The sequence below is a fragment of the Lupinus angustifolius genome, chromosome LG12 (assembly GCF_001865875.1).
Source record: "Lupinus angustifolius cultivar Tanjil chromosome LG12, LupAngTanjil_v1.0, whole genome shotgun sequence".
In the NCBI taxonomy this organism is placed as follows: domain Eukaryota; kingdom Viridiplantae; phylum Streptophyta; class Magnoliopsida; order Fabales; family Fabaceae; genus Lupinus; species Lupinus angustifolius.
Genome location: NC_032020.1, coordinates 12,818,727 through 12,836,249, shown reverse-complemented (window position 1 = coordinate 12,836,249; position 17,523 = coordinate 12,818,727). Strand labels below are relative to the sequence as shown.

Sequence of the window (17,523 nt, the reverse complement as noted above, 5' to 3'; positions counted from 1 at the left end):
CTAGAACCTAAATAGTTCCTTAAGAAAATAACTCAATTGAAGCACATTTTGTGGTTTATGGTTTGATTTAGTTGAACCGCTTTCCCAGTTTAAAATACTGCCAATGAAGGTATCAGTGGGTGAAGCTGGTGTAGAGAGGGATTAGCCTCACGCGCGAGTCAGAAGGGCAGTGTGGGGACAACAGTTTATTACTTTATTTCCTCGCACTTGGAATAGAGAAAAATATTTTAAAAGATTTTTAAATCCTCCAATTAATCCTTGTTAACAAGGGAGTCATTTTCTCCGGTAAATTGTGTGGGAATTAAGTCCTTGACGTGTGTATACAAAACATCATAAGTCACTCGAGTGTAATGTGAATTAAAGAAAACAGTGATCATTTCTTACTGGTTAATACATAACGTGGTTGTAATAGTTTCGTTTGATGGAATAACCTGGTTGAGTCTCTCAAAAAAGGTAATGAAAACGTGTCTAAGTTGTCAAATAAAAGAGTGCAATTTTTTTGTGAAGAAAAAATATGACACATAACTGGTAAAAATGTGTCTCAAATATAGTTTATCCCATTTCGGGCTGACTGATATAACGTGATTGACTTATTTATTCCACGATTATACGAATTTAAGATGCTAATGAGATTCTTTTCCATTTTGGGACTTGTTTTTGCAGTTACATCTTGTGTTTTTTGCGCTTTTCTAATAAAAAAATGCTTTTGGTTGCAATGTTTTTAATAGTTATGCTAATTAGTAAATGCTAAATCTAGGGTGTTGGCGTGTAGCAAGAAAATGTTGATACGTTGATGAGTGAATTAAGTGAATTTTATTTGACAGGAAGAGATGTTCAAATAAGTTTTTTAGTCTCAATAGTTAAAGCAAAATTTGGGTTTATTGATTATACTAAATTTGGCCATTTCATAATTAAAATAGAAATAAGAAGTGAAAAATGATGTAGTATATAAGAATATAGCTAGAATAAATATTAGGGCTGATTTGCCATTTATTAATCTTCAAGAATTAAAGGGATACATATATAATTGTGATAATAGGGCTGATTTGTCACTTACTAATCTTTAATAATGAAAGCTTTACATGTAAAATTGTGATAATCAAGCTGGGTGTGCACTCCTTAATCTAACTAGCTTGACTCATGTCTATAGGATATAGCTAGACTCATGTCAGTAAAAATGTTTTTACACATTGAATAATTTATCTATAATTTTTGATAGAGAAATACTGATAGAATTTTTTGGCAATACTAAGTGTTTTCTAGCCAATAATATGAGACTAATAATTATCCTGGTTATAAAAACTATCTTACTGAATTTTTCATATATCAATACAGTTTTTCCATATCGATTTCCTCACCGTGATCGTTGAGTTTTAAAAAAATCAAAATAAATGTAGTGAGTATGTCTAAATCTTTAAACTAATAGTGGATAGAGAACATTTAACAATCATTGATTTTTTCAACAAAAAAAAGTAATCCAAATGAACGATGAATAATATAATAAGTATCTTTCCACTAACTAACCATGTATAGATATTACATTCAATGTCATAAACTACACAGATCAATGATAATCATCTTGGGGCCCAATTATGTCATAAACTACACATACAACAAATGATAAGGGGCACATTAATTAAAAAAAGTTACTAAAGTTATTCTATTGAGCAGTGACAAAAAAGACACAATATAAAACCATTGAGGCAGTAGCACAATAATCTATCTGATGAAAGGTGAATTATCTTTGTGCAAACCAAATACAAAAATACAGCTTATAACATCAAAGACTACCGAATTTTTCATCAAAACTAAAGTGAACTGGAAAACCTTAATCAAAGAGGGACAATCCAAATTCTTCTTCATCTTCCTCTTCCTCAACCTTTTCTTCTTTCTTGGCAGGAGCAGCAGCCTCGGCAGCAGGGGCGGCACCTGCTGATGCAGCTGCTGCAACACCACCTCCAACAGCCACAGCACCGCCCACAATCACCTGAACAAAACAATCAACAATTCAATAATTAGATCAATGCAGAGATTGAATCCAATAACTAAGCCAGCAATCGCCATCCATCACTCAAGTACATAAGAATTCAACCAGCATGTGTACAAACAAGATTTCCACACATTCAAGAATGATCCAGCTTAATACTACATCTTAGCATTAAAACCAATAATTCTCTTTAGGAGTCTCATGAGTCCATTTACGCTGATATAAAGCAATGTTTTAAATACAATCACTTTTAGGAGTTGATTTTATATTTCATAATAAGTAGATTTTGAATTTAACTTCAATATTAGCTTGCACAGTTCATATATGACGATCAGCTGAAACTGTAAAAAAAACCTTATACTTTACTTGATCCATCAGATTTGTCAAATGAAAAGTAACATAATCAAAATCTAACCTAAACACTCAACATTTCAAAAATCATATTGTCCACAAAATATAATAATTAATAGAATCTAAAATAAATTAAGAAAATTATATAGAAAGAGCATCACAAAGCAAAAATAATAAACTCCACAAATAAAACCAGGAACTATGAAATGTGAAAGTCCTTACAAATGAGACTAAATAAAAGGAATCATCACTGTTAGAGAAACAAAATTAAGTGAAGGAAAATGATGAAGAATACCTGGAAGACAGCAGAGGTAGGTGAAACGGTAGAGAAAGAGGACTGAACGCCGCCGGAGGAATCAACGGCGAGAGCGGCGTTAACGAGCAGCCGTTGGAGCTCGAAGGTGGAGGAAGCGGAGGCCTCGATGTCACCGGAGTGTTGCTTGGCGGTCCATTTGCCACCGGAGTTGCGGAGAACGAAGGTGAAGACTCCCATTGTTACTCTGTGTTCGAAGCGAAAACCTCTGATTTGATATTCGAAGCCTCGAAGAGCAAAGTGGCACTTACGGCACCTTTCACTTGGCTTATGTAGCAGTGAGATTTTGGAAACCCTAATTCTTGTGTAAAGTTGAAAAGACTATTTTATCCTTTATCATTACCTCTCTCATATAAAATTCTTTTCGCTAGCCCAGATCCATGAGTTTATTTTTAATAAAATTCTGGTGAAGTTTAACTTAATTGTTTTTTTTTCTTCTTTTCACTTTTTTTTTTCTGTGTCAAAGTGCTAGCTCAAATTCACATCCCTTAAATACCATACATGTTTTCTAACACCATTAAAAAATAGTATCTAATTGGTTGCTCATGTTTTTAGTTAATATAAAATTATTCTCTCAACTATTTTAATTGGTTGCTCAATTTAATATTTATATTTAATAGTGTTGAAAAATAAATAAAAAAGTAACTACCAATGATGTTAACATGTGTAAATTTGGGGAATAATTTGATAGAAATGGGACTTGCTATAAAAAAATAACTTAAGGAGTCATAGGATTATTCTTACCTAAATGTTTTAAAAGCATTTTGCTTTTATTTTATAAAATAATTAGTCATTAGGTACTGTGATAATATTTGAAACACATGAGTGAATTTCAACTTAAATTTATAAGAACTCCCAAATATTGAATTATCTATTACACAAAAGAAACTAGTAATTTGAATAATGCAAACAGCAAAAAATATGAGGTAAAACTGCTAGCACAGCAAGTATGCTTCTGGTTTGTGCACTTTCACTTGCCTATGTCTAAGCAAATCTTTAATATGCTTATGTCATTTTTATTATTTAAAAAAATTAATATTTATTTCTCATTATTTAACAATTATAAAATAGTAGTATTCATTAATAAGAGAAACAATTAATAAAGAAATGATAGTATTTTGAAACCTCGAAGAAGAATAGTTAAATAAGATTATGAGTTAATTATACTCCCATAATGAGTTTTAGTGAAATTATACAAATTACCCATCAATTTTATACACCTACACAAATCACCTATGCATGAGAAAAAATATAATCTTTTAAATAAAAAATGTAATGAATGCAATTAAGTTAAACAAAACATGATATATTGTGGAGAAAAGTTCAAATAATATACAAATCAAAGTATTTTTATTATTTTTTGTTACAAAATGTATCAACAATTATAAAGAAATATTATTTAAATCGCTCTTATATTATATCGTAACGAACCAATAATAATGAAGAGATATCAACTCATATATTATTTGGACTTGTCTCCACAATATATCATGTTTTGTTTAACTTAATTGTATTTATCACATTTTTTGTTTAAAGGATTACACTTGATTTTCATACAAGGTAGTCAGTGTAATGAAAATATAAAAAGTAGGGGTTTGTGTAGGTGTTGAAAAGTGAGGGGTGGTTTGTGTAATTTCACTACAACTCACGGAGTGTCAGTATAATTTACTCTAAAGTTATTTATGTCCCACTACTTTATACCACTTCATGTATCAGGAGGTACAATTATATCACTCCATGAGTTAGGAGGTACACTACTTTATAACACCACTCCATGTGCCCGAAAGTATGATCGATCATAAATATATTTAATACTTTAATTTAAATAATTTGTTTTCAACCAATTATTGAGTGACACAAAAAGTGGGGTTGGGATCTTATCAAGGGTCCATTACTGGAATGTGAAGCCCATATTTATTTCATTATTTGTAGTAAGTTTGTGCCTAAAAATGTTTTAAAACTGAACCATCAATTTTTTTAAAGTCCACGTATCACAATCTTATGTAGTATTAGATCCTCCAATAATGAAGATTATATATTTTACAAAAAGTGGGATAGCATATATGCTCCATGTGAAACACATGTACACAGATCTCAACTGGTCTTTTGATTTTATTCAGGAATTGTCAGCCAATACATACTAGTACTACTTAGAAACGAGACTGAGTAACAAACTATCATTTGCCTATGTAACTTGTCTTCCAGGGCCAACAATTTCGTTCCTCATCAACATCCAAATTATCTACCCTCTAATAAAAAAGACTAATTAAATTGAAAAATGAAGGCTCAACTATGAGATTCACATTTTTGGCAAAATAACTTTGGGATCTAAACTAGAAGGGATTTGGATTCTTTCAATTATTTTTTAGTAGAAAGTATCTAATAGCAATTCAGAACAAATAGTGCACATCCATGAATTTCCACTTCTATTGATAATGTCTTCTCCTTTGTTACTATGTCCTTTCCACTCCACAATTCCTTGCCCTTACAAGAATTGAAGCTTCTTCCAGGAAGAACCTTAGCCAGATTTGATATCTGTGCATATATCAATGTCTTCTGTTCACTTAAATTGAAGAAAGCAACATACACTTCTCCTAAATAGATACACAACATTATGTGTTAGAAAAGAATAGCTTCATAGAAGGTGCTTAGTTGGCCATTATATAAATTTATGTTATGAAGTGTTTAAATGTTCATGGTTAATCATATTTTAGTTTTTGGTGGAAACAAACCTTTTCTTCCTGTTGCAATCCAAGAGCTGATCCCTCCAGAATTAACATAAGCTGCATGAATTACCAACTTGCATTGTGAATAATAAATTAAAATGAATCTAAAAAGTGGTACATGTTCACAAAATTTCACCTTTCACAGATTTTACTGTTGCACACAGGCCGGAATAACTATTTACCAGGGTCCCGTTGGGGTTTAGCTCCCACATCTGTCAAACACTTGATAGATCAGCTTCAAATATACAACAACAACAACAATCGAGCCTTACTCTTACTGGGTGATATCGGCTTCAAATATAATCCACAAATATTACTATGAAGTATGGATAAAATACAAATTGGCCGATGTAGATACCAAGATTTGGTAAAAATAATGGTATGCAAAGACAAATGTGGTCATTGAATGCATGAATTATTTTTCTATATCCACACTAGACAAACTGCAAAAATTAAAATGGGGTGCATGCAACAGTTGTTTAGCCAAACAAATGTTGCTAAGTTTATATAGGCATCATAACCTTAATTGTAGAAATGAATTAATACTTTAAGTTGAAAGAAATGAAATATATAAAGATAAATTGTTGGGCCTATTTAATGAACTTTTTAAGAGTTGTATGGGTTGAGTAGAGTTGTATGAAGTAAAGAGAAATAAGTGATATGGTATGGCCCATATAATACAACTAAAGAGAGTTCCATCTTCCATGGTTGGAGATGCTCCAAAGGCTTAGAGGATGCTTCAATGGCATACATAGGGTTCTATTCCTATAAGGACCATATGCTATTCTTTAGCATGAAAAATGGACTACAGCATACCTGATTTGCATCCCATCTGCAAGGAGAAAATGTACCTCTCTTGAACTCTTTAGAAGTAAGCTTTCTTTTCGGAGAAGCATCCAAGCAAAATTTCATTCTATTGGTATCAACTAAATGATGCTTCCCTTGATGCCCCTCTTGATATATACTCTCTCCGTCTCTGTATCAGTGTAACAATTTCTGTTGTCAACAGCCACCCAAATAATCAACTAGAAATTAGACAATTAGAATAGAGTAAGTATTGTTACAATCTGAACCGAAGTTCTCTCTTGTGTACGCAGAATGGTGCCTGGTGCCTTTTTTCTAGCCTCCTTTTCCAACAGATTCTTTCAAGATCACGGTTCAGACTTTCAATAGACCAACCACTTGCCTTTGTTTCAGTGCAACCAGTGAGACGTAATGAATTTGTAAATGGTGTTTTAGGTCCTTTCTTAGGTCTTCTCTTTTTCCCTCCATGATGTTGATCTTCACTCTTCGAGTTCACCGAGCTTGTGACATAAGGAAACTGTCATTGTGGCAAAAGTGATATGATTCGTGATAGGTTCTGATGCCTCACATATGCGGATATGCCTCTTATTCCCAGAAATAAAAAGAAAATAAATAAAAAGGAGATAGATGGCGCACATGCCTCCATATTATTTGAGCTGAAATGATTAATCTCCAGGAGGGTAGGATTCGTGATAAGATCAAATGTAGTAGGATCGATTTTTCGCACATCCCCTCCATACATAAGGGGAGACTTTGCCATAGACCATAAGGTCATCTGTTAGATAAAAATACATTCACCCAGTCTATTATAATACATGTAGACACATCAAAATAGGTACATGAATATAGAAATATAACTCCGCTATACTTTTATAAATACCTGTGTCCGTTTTTCTTCCAGATTGAGATTACTATATCTGTGTGGACCTTCATTTGACCCTAAAAATAACAGACACAATCAAGCCTTAATCCTACTAGATGGGATAAGCAACACGGGATCGATTGATCGAAAGACGCCATATGCTCTATCATAAATAGATTACTAATCCCCCACCTATTCATAGTATGAGGCTCAATATATTCAAACTGGACAAAGAGAAATTAGCAGTCCAGCCTTATTACCTGGATCAGTTAGCCATCCAAATGGTAGCATGTCCAAATCAGGCCAGGAGAATCCTTTTAAACCTTTACCTCCTATCATATTAGCAGTAGCAAAATCCCTGTTTCATAATTGAATGAACAAAATTTAAGTAATATGGTCATGGAACAACAAAACATGCACTGAGAAACAGCATGACTGAAACATACTGTGAATATTCATACAAATATTTTTGAACAGAAAAATCACCTCGTTACACCAAAATGAGCTTTGACATCACCCCAAGTATCCCAGTCATCTCCTGTTATACGATACAGGTTGACTAGTGAACTGACATCCTTGGCCATGGCCGGTGTCACACTCGTTCCGGGAGACAGAGAATACACAATGGGGTGATTCCTGATAACCTGGCATGATGTGTCAGGCGATAAGTTTGCCAATATATTACTGATGTCAGTGGTGATGCGAGAATGTGAGGTAGAGAGGAGAGAAAGAGGGAGAGGAAACTGCAAATACCTCTGATACATATGTTATTTCATTTAAATCCAAGTCATCGCCAAATACACAGTCATGTTTCACTGCAAGAGTGCAAGGAAAGCAACAAAAAAATTAACAAAGTTGCTGCCAAAGCATAGGCAAAACTTCTTATATGTTCAGATATGATAGTGTGAATCTTCAGTTAAGAGACCACTCAGTAATCTAGATTTTCTTATTCATGCAAATCCTAATGTAATAAGTGGATATATAATCAATAAATGCTTTACAGAATTACTCATTTTTAGAGGTTTAGAATAGATGAGAAAGAATTCTGTAGACAACTGAGAATACATGTGAGGGGCTGAGGCCTAAAGAAGTGGGTTGTGCTGTCTATGATATGGTAAATGCTGCAATAGTGCATAATAGGCAGATTATAAACTAGTAGTCCCAGTACCAAAATCAACGCCCCACTCAGCATACTGCTCATAAAGGGACCGCAAGAAAGCTTTTCCAGCTCCCAACTTTGTATTTACACTCATGAAACCATGAGGCATCCATGCACAAGCCCTTTCCGGGATTGCTATGTCTTTTGCATGCCACACTCGACCAGATTCTTGATAAGCACCTCCCTAGGAAATCGCATGACGAGGAGATTAAAGGTCAACAAGAAACTCTAGATTAAGAAGGAAAAACACAATAACCCAATATTTGATTTTGTTGTTTTATTGTAAGATTAAGTTCTAATATTACATAAGGTATCCATTAGATCCACTTCCCAGTTTCTAATATAGAAATAAAGAAAAAATCAAGTTATATCAGAAATACAAAGCAATACCTTCGTTATATCTAGGATAGCGGTGTTTGCATTGAATGCTTGTGTGCTTATCCCTCTCATAACATGAATCCCAAACTTCAAACCCATTCTATGTACTTTATTAGCTACCTCAGTGAACCCCTTACCACCTGCAGAAGACGGCCACCTCCCTGGATCAGGGACCATCCTTCCCCATTCGTCAATCACATCGAATCCAAGAGAATCAGGATAAGAACCGTTGACTTTCTTTCTATACCAGAGGTAATCCACCACAACATACTACAAGGATTTTAAAGAAAGAAATCATGTATATATCTAACCGAAGTACTACTAAGTACTGACATTCAAATAATTCATAAGGTATAGTTCCTTGCAGTATCTATACCTCGTATCCATGAGCACGGAGACGCTGAGAAACTAGTTCAGCATTCTCCAAGAATTCTTCTTCAGAAATTGTCCAGCAAAATGAATCATAGGAATTCCAACCTCTTGGCGGGAAGCTAGCTTGCTGCAGGGAACTCAGAGATATGTTCTGAGATGAAACACTGAAATGACACACACAAATATATCAGGTTAGGCCATTCTTTACTTGTTTCTCGAATGTCTCACTAATAATGAGAGCACCAGGTCTTGATGATTACGGAACACAAGGTTGCAGTTTGAATATGATTGAACAACTTAGGATTCAATTTAATATGGTTACCATTTATATTTTTGCAATTAATTTCAACAAAATTGAAGCTTGCTTATAAGATTGGAATTCATTTCAGACACGGTGCTAATATATACTGAATTCCTAGTCTACTTTTCCAAATTCACTAATCAAAGTTAACCAGACTTAGACTTCCTGATTTTACTTCAAGGATACAACTCACAACTCAAAAGTGACATTATGTTACTGATTTTATAAGTTGTATATGGTTACTGGTTAGCATAAGCCATATATTTAAAACAGCCTTTAAACAACTTTTGACATGTAGCTACCAAATATAATAGTTAAATCAACCAACTCACAAGTCCTTAGATTTTGAAAATCACCCAGCAATACCACATCCACCATAAATATGAGCTCTAAATGCACTTACAACACATGCTTTCACCAAAGTTTGAGCAAAATGTAAGTAAAACTTTCTTTTTATGATATGTATATTGTTTGGTATGACTAAGAAGTCAAAATAGAGGTGAAAAATCCATCGATCAGCTCCATTTGTAAAATTGTATTGAAATCTCATTCATGAAATATTCACCCTCATTTTTACAGCCATACCAGACGAAGTCATAGAATAAGAAAATATATATCTAAACTTGATATTCCAACTATGAGTTAGTTTACGAAGTCCATGAGTTAAAAGAGCATATAATCGGATGAACTCATAGACCTAATAAGTTTTGGATCTGTCATGCTCACTCTTCATATACTTAGTCAATAGCTCCTTTTGTTTTGACCCTCCAAACCCAACAAATCCGACCTTAGCTCAGTTGGTAGAGCGGAGGACTGTAGTTGGTGAACATCCAAGTAGATATCATTTTTTGTAACTTACTTAATTATATATAATATACTTTTGCTGATAAAAAAACAGCACCATAATAACTATGCTTTCAAGTGCTATTACTGCTTACTCAAAACTCACAAGGTTGAATCTAGGTACAGATAACATATTACCATTTACCAATGCCCAAAATGTATTATCAAGAAAAGAAAAATGCAATAAGTAAAACTCAAAATCAACTAAAAAGGTAGCAAGAGAAGAAAATTCCATTCCATGGTTTTACCTGTGAATACAGAGAGAAAGGAGAAGCCAGAGAGAGACGAAGGGCACTGAGAAACACTTCATTATTGCTGGTACAGCTGTTCCACCGAACAAAAGTTCCCACAGTTAAATACTACTAAATCTAAAAATATAATTCCTTTTTCTTGTGTGTACGACTCAAACTCATTCTTAGTTAGTGATGAGAAGATAGAGATATAACACCTCTGAACCAATGACCATAAGCATCTCTAACTGCTTTTTATACCAAAATTCCAATTTTTTGGTTCATTCATAATTAACAATAATAGTTAGGATTATGTTAAAATAAATTTGAAAACAAACAAAATCAAAATAGTGATGTGGGTTGCTTTGTTAACCATAGATACTTACATTGTACATGTCAACTACATAATCATAACGTTGTGTCTATCTCTTTAAATTGAATACACATGTGGCTTTCTTTCTTGCGTTACAGATTTTTCTTTGTCGCAATGCTTCTTTTCTTGGGTGAAGTGTCACGATGCTTTTTAACCCGTAACACTTGTTTACGCTACATTACACGGTCCTACATTGCATTGTCCTCCATTCATTCAAATTTAGGAACTATAGACTATAGAGTTTAGAAAGGGTGTGTGAATGTGTGTCAGAACACACAACTTTGAGGGTTAAACGAACCGTTTAGGGTTGTGAATATTTCAGAGTTGTTTATGTGAGGTAGTGGTAAAAAAAATAATGGTAGATAGAAAGAAGTAGCGTAAGGGGGAAGGGATAAAAAGTAAAAAAAATATGAAGAATGTGGTGTTGTCGGTTTGAGACATGCCTAGTTTGTAGAGAGGCCTATAGAAAACGTGACATCATGTGCTTGGTCGCAGTTACATTATTACATGTGCAAAGATGCGAGCCCAGCGCGTGGGCGCGTATTCCTCGTTCAACATATTTGATATTTCATTCAGCATGGTTCTCATTAATTATTTTTATTTTACTTTTAACGCTTAGTTAATTTCCAACAATTATTAGGCTAAAGTCACTCATATTTTTTAAAGCTACCTTCCTAATAATTTTAAATTATTATTTTCATTTCTAATATTTTCACATATAATTATGTTAGTCTTTTCATCCTTACCATATATTAATATTAACATTTTTTCTCATGTAGGATGTTAAATGGTAACGTAGTCACACTTGTTCACTGCTAGAATTTTTTACATGTCATCTATATGACGTCATTCTTATTATATTTTTTAAAATAAAATAATGTTGTTTTATATTTTAATCAAACTTTTGATGAAAGACCTTGTTTTGTTTAGTTTTTTTGGAAAAAAACTTAGACATAAAAGGGTGTCATTTACTATGTCTTTCTCCTCCTTAACCAATTGAGCATTCTCTTCGCTCAGCGTTTTCCCCAAAAATCATGTTCATTGAACTTGAAAGCAAAATTTATATTCCTTTCTTGTCAAACAAAATTCATATTTATTCTCCCACACCCCATTAGACAAGACACACATAATAAGAATTAATGGAGATTTCTTTGATGTAAATGTGACACGAGAAAGAGGAAAGTCAGTTACCCAAGCCCAATAACACTAGCAGACCATGACTCCTAACTTAAGGATTATACTTAGCATTGCTATATGTGTATTAAATTCTTCTATTAATTCTCTTAATTATAAAAAGTAATATATGTCACTTATAATCCAAACATTAATAAATAAAATATTTTATTGTGACAATGTCATCTTCCTATAAATAAAAGAGAATTAGTAGGATGATGATGTGGCCTTCAAGGACTAGGTGGTTGATGAGCATGCACACAAAACTCAAACCTAGTGGATATATACACTAGTAATTAATTCAGGGGCAATGAAGGCCCTTGCATTGGAAGAGGACGAAATTACTAATACGAGGGAGGACCTTGAAAACTGCAAAGCTGTAATTAATTCAAAGGTTTTCCGAAACGTGTAGAATGTGCACAAATTTATGAGGGAGAGAATGAGCATGAGGATACAAAGTGTGTGGACACGATGAAATTAAAGTTCCACTCTCTTTTGACTGTGTCCTGGAAATCGCAAGCCATGAAGAACGACTCGTGGGAATCAATGGGAAAATGTCGTATTATTTAATGCTGGGAACAAATTAGACAAGGAGAACATTGATGGATGAATTATAACATGGACAACCACTTGGAATACACAGAAAATGAAGAGCATGTTCAATTCTTTAAGGTGAAATAAGACACACTAATCGATGTCATTTTCTGTGTATTAATGGAACCCTGATTAAATAAAAAATAACTCTTGTTTTATTTTTACCAACTAGTCAATATAAATGTACTTCAATTTCCTTAAATTTTCAGTTTTGTTTTTGACAAAGTATGATGAATATTTTCTTAACATCGTTTTTTAATTTACTTTATGTTAGATAGATTGTCAAAATCTAATAAAGTATTACCATATAGGTGAAGAAAATCTCATTCAAAAGCATATTAAGAAATAAATAATTATTTTCTCATTTTGTCCTCAAAGTATATAACACAAGAGATCATATCATCTATACTAAAAAGTATATCAATTATTGTAAATTGAAATTGTTTGAAAAATATTTATTTAACTCAAAATTTAATAACATTTTTTTTCCGAGGTAGGTTTGATTTTTCAAAGGCCGGAATTGTGAGTTTGAGTTGGTTGACTTAACTATTATATTTGGTAACTATATGTCTCAGAAGTTGTTTAAAAGCCGCTTTAAATATATGAAATATGGTAAACATATGACCTCTATTATTATTTTATTATTTCAATTTCCATAACATCACCGACAAAACACATATAGCATGACAAAACTTAGTTAAGCTTTCACTAGAGAATTGCAAACATGGAAAATGGTTTGCTTTTCATTTGGTGAGCGTGAAAAGGGAGGAACAACTCCATTCTAGAAACAAATACTTGGGATATTAACTTTATTGTTCACAATTTTCATCAAGATTATTGGGAGTGAAGTCACATGAGTAATGGTGTTTTCGACAAGAAGATTAGTTGGCGCCAACCAGACGTGGGCCTAAAGTCAATAAATATGGTAGCTGCAATAAGAGCTCTCATGTCATGAGTAGTGGTATTATTCGAGATCATACAGATCATTGATTGTCAGCCAATTTTGGTGTTGGTTCGCCTATTCTTGCTGAGCTTATGGCTATGCATCAAGGTTTGAAGCTTGCTTGGCAGCTCGGGTTCAAGAAGGTCATCTTAGAAAGTGATTACCTTGAGGTGATTCAAATTATATCCGAATGTGTTAATATTCAACTATATCAGATTTTGAGGGTTGCTTCTGATGTCTGGATAGTAGAGACTCATTTTATTGTTTGTGAGACTAATCAGATGATTGATTGCATAACAAGACTTGACTCGCATTCCTTAGACACTCTCAAGATCTAGAACACAACTCTTTCTGACTGTCACAACTATTTAGCCCAGGATCTCTCCTTTTGATTTAATTTTTCTTTCTTATTTTATGTTTTCCAATGTACCAAAAAAGGACTAGTTCATTATTCTTAGCCAATCACAAACAAAACCTCGCATTTAGCAACTTGTACATTGATAAATGATTTACATTATTAGATTGTTAGTAAAAATAAGTAAATAACACTATCCACGGAGGACGAAGGGGGCAAAATGCTATATTCGTTAGACGTAATCACAAATTCAACCTGTCACGGCATTCATAAAAATGAAACGCAACACTCAAGTCCCACTTCATAAAAATGTAATCACGTTGACAATTGAATAAAATTCTAAATTCTCTTAACTGATGATGATATAGTAAAAGTGTAAAACTGCTGGTAATGATATAGTAAAAGTGTAAGTCTCCATGTTAAAACTTGAGTAAATTAGATAAGGTAGTTTTTAAAAGTTTGTTTGTGAATTAAATTTTGGAGGAAAAATAAACTTGAGAGTGATAAAATTTGTAAGGCATTTTTCTTTCTTTGCCTACAAAACTCATATTCCAAAACACACTACACGTATTTAGGAAAGAGAGTCAAGTTTTGATGTAATGAGGTAAAACGGGGATAATTTATTGTATAATAAAATTATAAATATGCATTTCATCAGCATTATTGTATTGTTCTTTTATCTAACTACATCATTCCAAGAACTCTGCAATTAACTGGCACCGCCACCGTTACACCGCCACCGCCACCGCCACCGCCCACCGCTTTCGTCTTGCTACCTAATGCTCCCTCCTTATGGGTTCTATCTCTCAAAGGCATTGTCTCTCCATCCATCTATTTTGCCAGAAAAATGAAAAATCGCACTGTGCAGCAAGCATGCGGAGTCGCATTCTCTTGTTGTATTTTATTCATGCTCATAACCCCAAGAATTCCTCAGCCTCAGAAATACCATGATTTTGCTGACAAACGCCAATTCTTTGGTAATTCCTCATTGCAAAAAAAATGTGAACTTGTCCAATCACTCATACAACTTTCCTACACTGTTTGTTTGGCTGTTTGATCAATGTAGCCGACCCAACATAGTAAGACAAATGATTAATTGTTGTTGTTCAACTGTTTTGCATTGCAGGCATTCCTAATACACTTAATGTGGTATCAAATTTCCCATTCTTGGTTATTGGTGTCATTGGGCTTACGCTTTGCCAACATAGGAACTACTTTAAGCTCAGGTACTTCCATTTTTTTGTTACTATCAATTCCTTTACCTTTTTCTTATTGTTGCTGTTAATTATATTATTAACATATGTGCCAAAAGCATGCAAGGTGAAATATGGGGTTGGACTTGCTTTTATGTTAGTGTGATTGCAACTGGTTTTGGGTCTTCATTATATCATCTCAACCCTAATCATGATCGTCTTGTGTGGGACAGGTTACCTGTGAGTTCCTTCTATGAAAGTTGAATCCAATCATTATTGTTTTAATATATAGTGAACAAGTATATGATATTTCAAACTATGTCTCAAAATATGTCACAAACCAATAATATTAAGCAAAAATAGAATATAAAAAATTAATATTTAATTTTTTTTAATTAATATGATATATTTTCATTGGTTTGTGATATAGTTGGGGACAACAAATGTAGTTCCATTTTAGTTTGACAATTTTGTTAACTTAATTGTTGTATGTTCGGAGATGGCTACTGCTTTCGCATCATTGATCGCGATCCTGATCATTGAAAGGGTTGATGCTAAAAAGGGAACACTTTCGATTATACCTTTAAATATGGCTGGTATAATGAGCATTGTGTATTGGAGGCAAGTTTACTTCTCTTTTTTTTTTACTTGCACTAGTTCTTTCCTTTATTCTATGTCATTATTTGGAACTTGGAAGTTTACTCTTTGGTAGAGTACCTTTATTTCATATTTTTTCATCAGAGTGAACACAATATTCCTCATATAGATAAGCTAATTCTGTTTATACACTTGTCATATAGATGTAAGATTCTTCTTAAGATGATGTCAAAACTTAAATAAGGGTTCTTCTTAACATAAGTTAGCTGAACCCGTACCATATAAAAGTACTATATGACATCCAGTTTTCTATGCTTCAACTCTTCAAAGTAGTCTTTTCTGACACACACCCTCTTTTTTAATAAAGGTACTATAATGACATCCGTGTATATGGCCTGTTCCAATCTGTGTCAACTATTGTTATACCTCTCATGGCTCTTTTGTTGCCTCCAGTATACACACATTCAACCTATTGGCTCTGGGCTTCAGGTTTGGACTTTTGGTTTAGTAGTACTTGTTTTGAATAATATCCTTTCAGTGACCTTCAATTTCAGTTTAAATATTTGCAGCATTTTATCCTCTAGCTATGTTGCAAGAGACTGCTGATAAAGTGATTTATGCATGTACTTTTCATTCTGTGAGTGGTCACACACTTAAGCATTTGTCTGCTGCAATGGTTCCTGTCTTATTAACAATCATGCTTGCAAAGAGGAGTGTTGACCCAGGGAAGCTTTTACATGTATGTAATAATACTCAAATGAAATCCTTCAAAAAAATTATTTACTATTTGATTAATTTGCATTATGTGCAAGAATATCATGGCCTGCCCAACAGAAAATGAATAGGCATTTATGAATGGCTCCTCTTTCTCATATAAACTGTTTATATACTTCTTAGAATGTATATTGATCCTGAAACATTAATAAAGGAAGTAGAAATTTACCAAGATTTTTATTTTTATTACCAGTATTTCTTGAGGCAAGGATGGGAGTGCATAAAAAGCATAAGGAAAAAAATTGTATAGTGTGGCACTTTTAGCCAAAAGCAAAATCAATAATTTGTCTATTTCTTCCTTCCAAATACTTTCTTGGAGTTTTATTTGACATTTAAAATCATTTTTGTCCATGTGGTTGATGTGTCTGTGTACAGGCAAAGTCTACTTGAACACATGCAGCATTTCCCAAACCAAAGTTGAAGAAGACGCATTTGATCTTTCATGTGCAGGTTGTGAAGTCTCTCAGTAATATTGTCATCTTTTTCAAGTATCTTTTTTCTCCATCAGAAGAAAACAATATTGAAGTTAAGCCACTAAGGATAGGCCAGTACTAAGGAGCTTAAGTAGTTTGTGAAAAATTACTGGTTCAGACTTCAAATTTATGTGCTTTAATTGTACTAAGAAAAACAAGGATGTGGATCATTCCAAGAAAATTCCATAGTAGATATGTACATAGCAATTTGTGAAAATAAAATTTGACCCTCGGTTTGGGTTTTGATGTTCTAAGACTTTGGTGTATAGCATGCATTTTTTCATGTAAAATGTAAAATGTTTTATCGTTCCACCCTTTGAACAAGATACTTATCTCATTATGGTGTTAGAGTATCATTCCATCCTTTTAACAAGATACTAATCTCATTTGGGTATTACACTTGCATCTGTGAGCAAGTGTCGCTTTTAATAAACTAAGATTTATCATTCTTTTTCTCTCTTGCCATAGCATAGAAGAAATACAAAATGTGTGATTGTTTCACAAGTCTTCCATGTTGATTTCCTTATAGTGATATATTGAAAATGGATATCCAAAAAACTTGTCCTTTAAACAAACACACAAGCATAAGAAAGGTGGTTAAGCATTAGAACTTGATTAAGCAAATTTAGTTCCTTTCATTCATGTTTTGGTTGATCCAAGTTCCAACAATAGCAAACCAATAAGTACCATTGATGAAAAACTTTTGGGTGATCAAACTACTG

General features: G+C 33.3%; 3 protein-coding genes across 5 annotated transcripts; 1 reads left to right on the top strand and 2 right to left on the bottom strand.

The window, feature by feature from the left end:
- Window positions 1,637-2,935, bottom strand: LOC109362327 (60S acidic ribosomal protein P3-1-like). Its single transcript, XM_019608044.1, has 2 exons — window positions 2,634-2,935; window positions 1,637-1,987 (listed from the first exon to the last, which is right to left on the bottom strand). Exons 1-2 carry the CDS (start codon window positions 2,829-2,831, stop codon window positions 1,829-1,831), a joined length of 357 nt encoding a protein of 118 aa, XP_019463589.1. The 5' UTR covers window positions 2,832-2,935; the 3' UTR covers window positions 1,637-1,828.
- LOC109362678 (probable alpha-galactosidase B) lies at window positions 4,741-10,884 on the bottom strand. 3 transcript variants are annotated; one of them, XM_019608642.1, is made up of 15 exons: window positions 10,743-10,884; window positions 10,345-10,438; window positions 8,957-9,116; window positions 8,593-8,850; window positions 8,212-8,386; window positions 7,797-7,858; window positions 7,530-7,687; window positions 7,304-7,401; window positions 7,062-7,120; window positions 6,822-6,956; window positions 6,442-6,698; window positions 6,194-6,359; window positions 5,514-5,589; window positions 5,384-5,434; window positions 4,741-5,245 (listed from the first exon to the last, which is right to left on the bottom strand). In XM_019608642.1, exons 1-15 carry the CDS (start codon window positions 10,771-10,773, stop codon window positions 5,031-5,033), a joined length of 1,995 nt encoding a protein of 664 aa, XP_019464187.1. In that variant the 5' UTR covers window positions 10,774-10,884; the 3' UTR covers window positions 4,741-5,030. The 3 variants fall into 3 exon arrangements, with proteins under 3 accessions (XP_019464187.1, XP_019464188.1, XP_019464189.1); XM_019608643.1 differs by having other exon boundaries at window positions 6,194-6,353; window positions 10,743-10,878; XM_019608644.1 differs by having other exon boundaries at window positions 10,345-10,420; window positions 10,713-10,869.
- LOC109361715 lies at window positions 14,442-16,843 on the top strand. Its single transcript, XM_019607247.1, has 7 exons — window positions 14,442-14,741; window positions 14,891-14,990; window positions 15,077-15,197; window positions 15,457-15,578; window positions 15,922-16,043; window positions 16,124-16,293; window positions 16,704-16,843. Exons 1-7 carry the CDS (start codon window positions 14,612-14,614, stop codon window positions 16,716-16,718), a joined length of 780 nt encoding a protein of 259 aa, XP_019462792.1. The 5' UTR covers window positions 14,442-14,611; the 3' UTR covers window positions 16,719-16,843.

Excerpts from the sequence above, each read along its gene's own strand:
- LOC109362327 (XM_019608044.1), bottom strand. The coding sequence starts at position 2,831 with ATGGGAGTCTTCACCTTCGTTCTCCGCAACTCCGGTGGCAAATGGACC. Across the intron at positions 1,988-2,633 it reads CTACCTCTGCTGTCTTCCAG|GTGATTGTGGGCGGTGCTGT; the intron begins GTATTCTTCATC and ends TGTTTTGTTCAG.
- LOC109362678 (XM_019608642.1), bottom strand. The coding sequence starts at position 10,773 with ATGTGTATTCAATTTAAAGAGATAGACACAA. Across the intron at positions 8,851-8,956 it reads TCCGTGCTCATGGATACGAG|TATGTTGTGGTGGATTACCT; the intron begins GTATAGATACTG and ends AAATCCTTGTAG. Across the intron at positions 7,688-7,796 it reads AAATAACATATGTATCAGAG|GTTATCAGGAATCACCCCAT; the intron begins GTATTTGCAGTT and ends ACATCATGCCAG.
- LOC109361715 (XM_019607247.1), top strand. The coding sequence starts at position 14,612 with ATGAAAAATCGCACTGTGCAGCAAGCATGCGGAGTCGCATTCTCTTGT. Across the intron at positions 15,579-15,921 it reads ATGAGCATTGTGTATTGGAG|GTACTATAATGACATCCGTG; the intron begins GCAAGTTTACTT and ends TTTTTAATAAAG. Across the intron at positions 16,044-16,123 it reads CTATTGGCTCTGGGCTTCAG|CATTTTATCCTCTAGCTATG; the intron begins GTTTGGACTTTT and ends AAATATTTGCAG.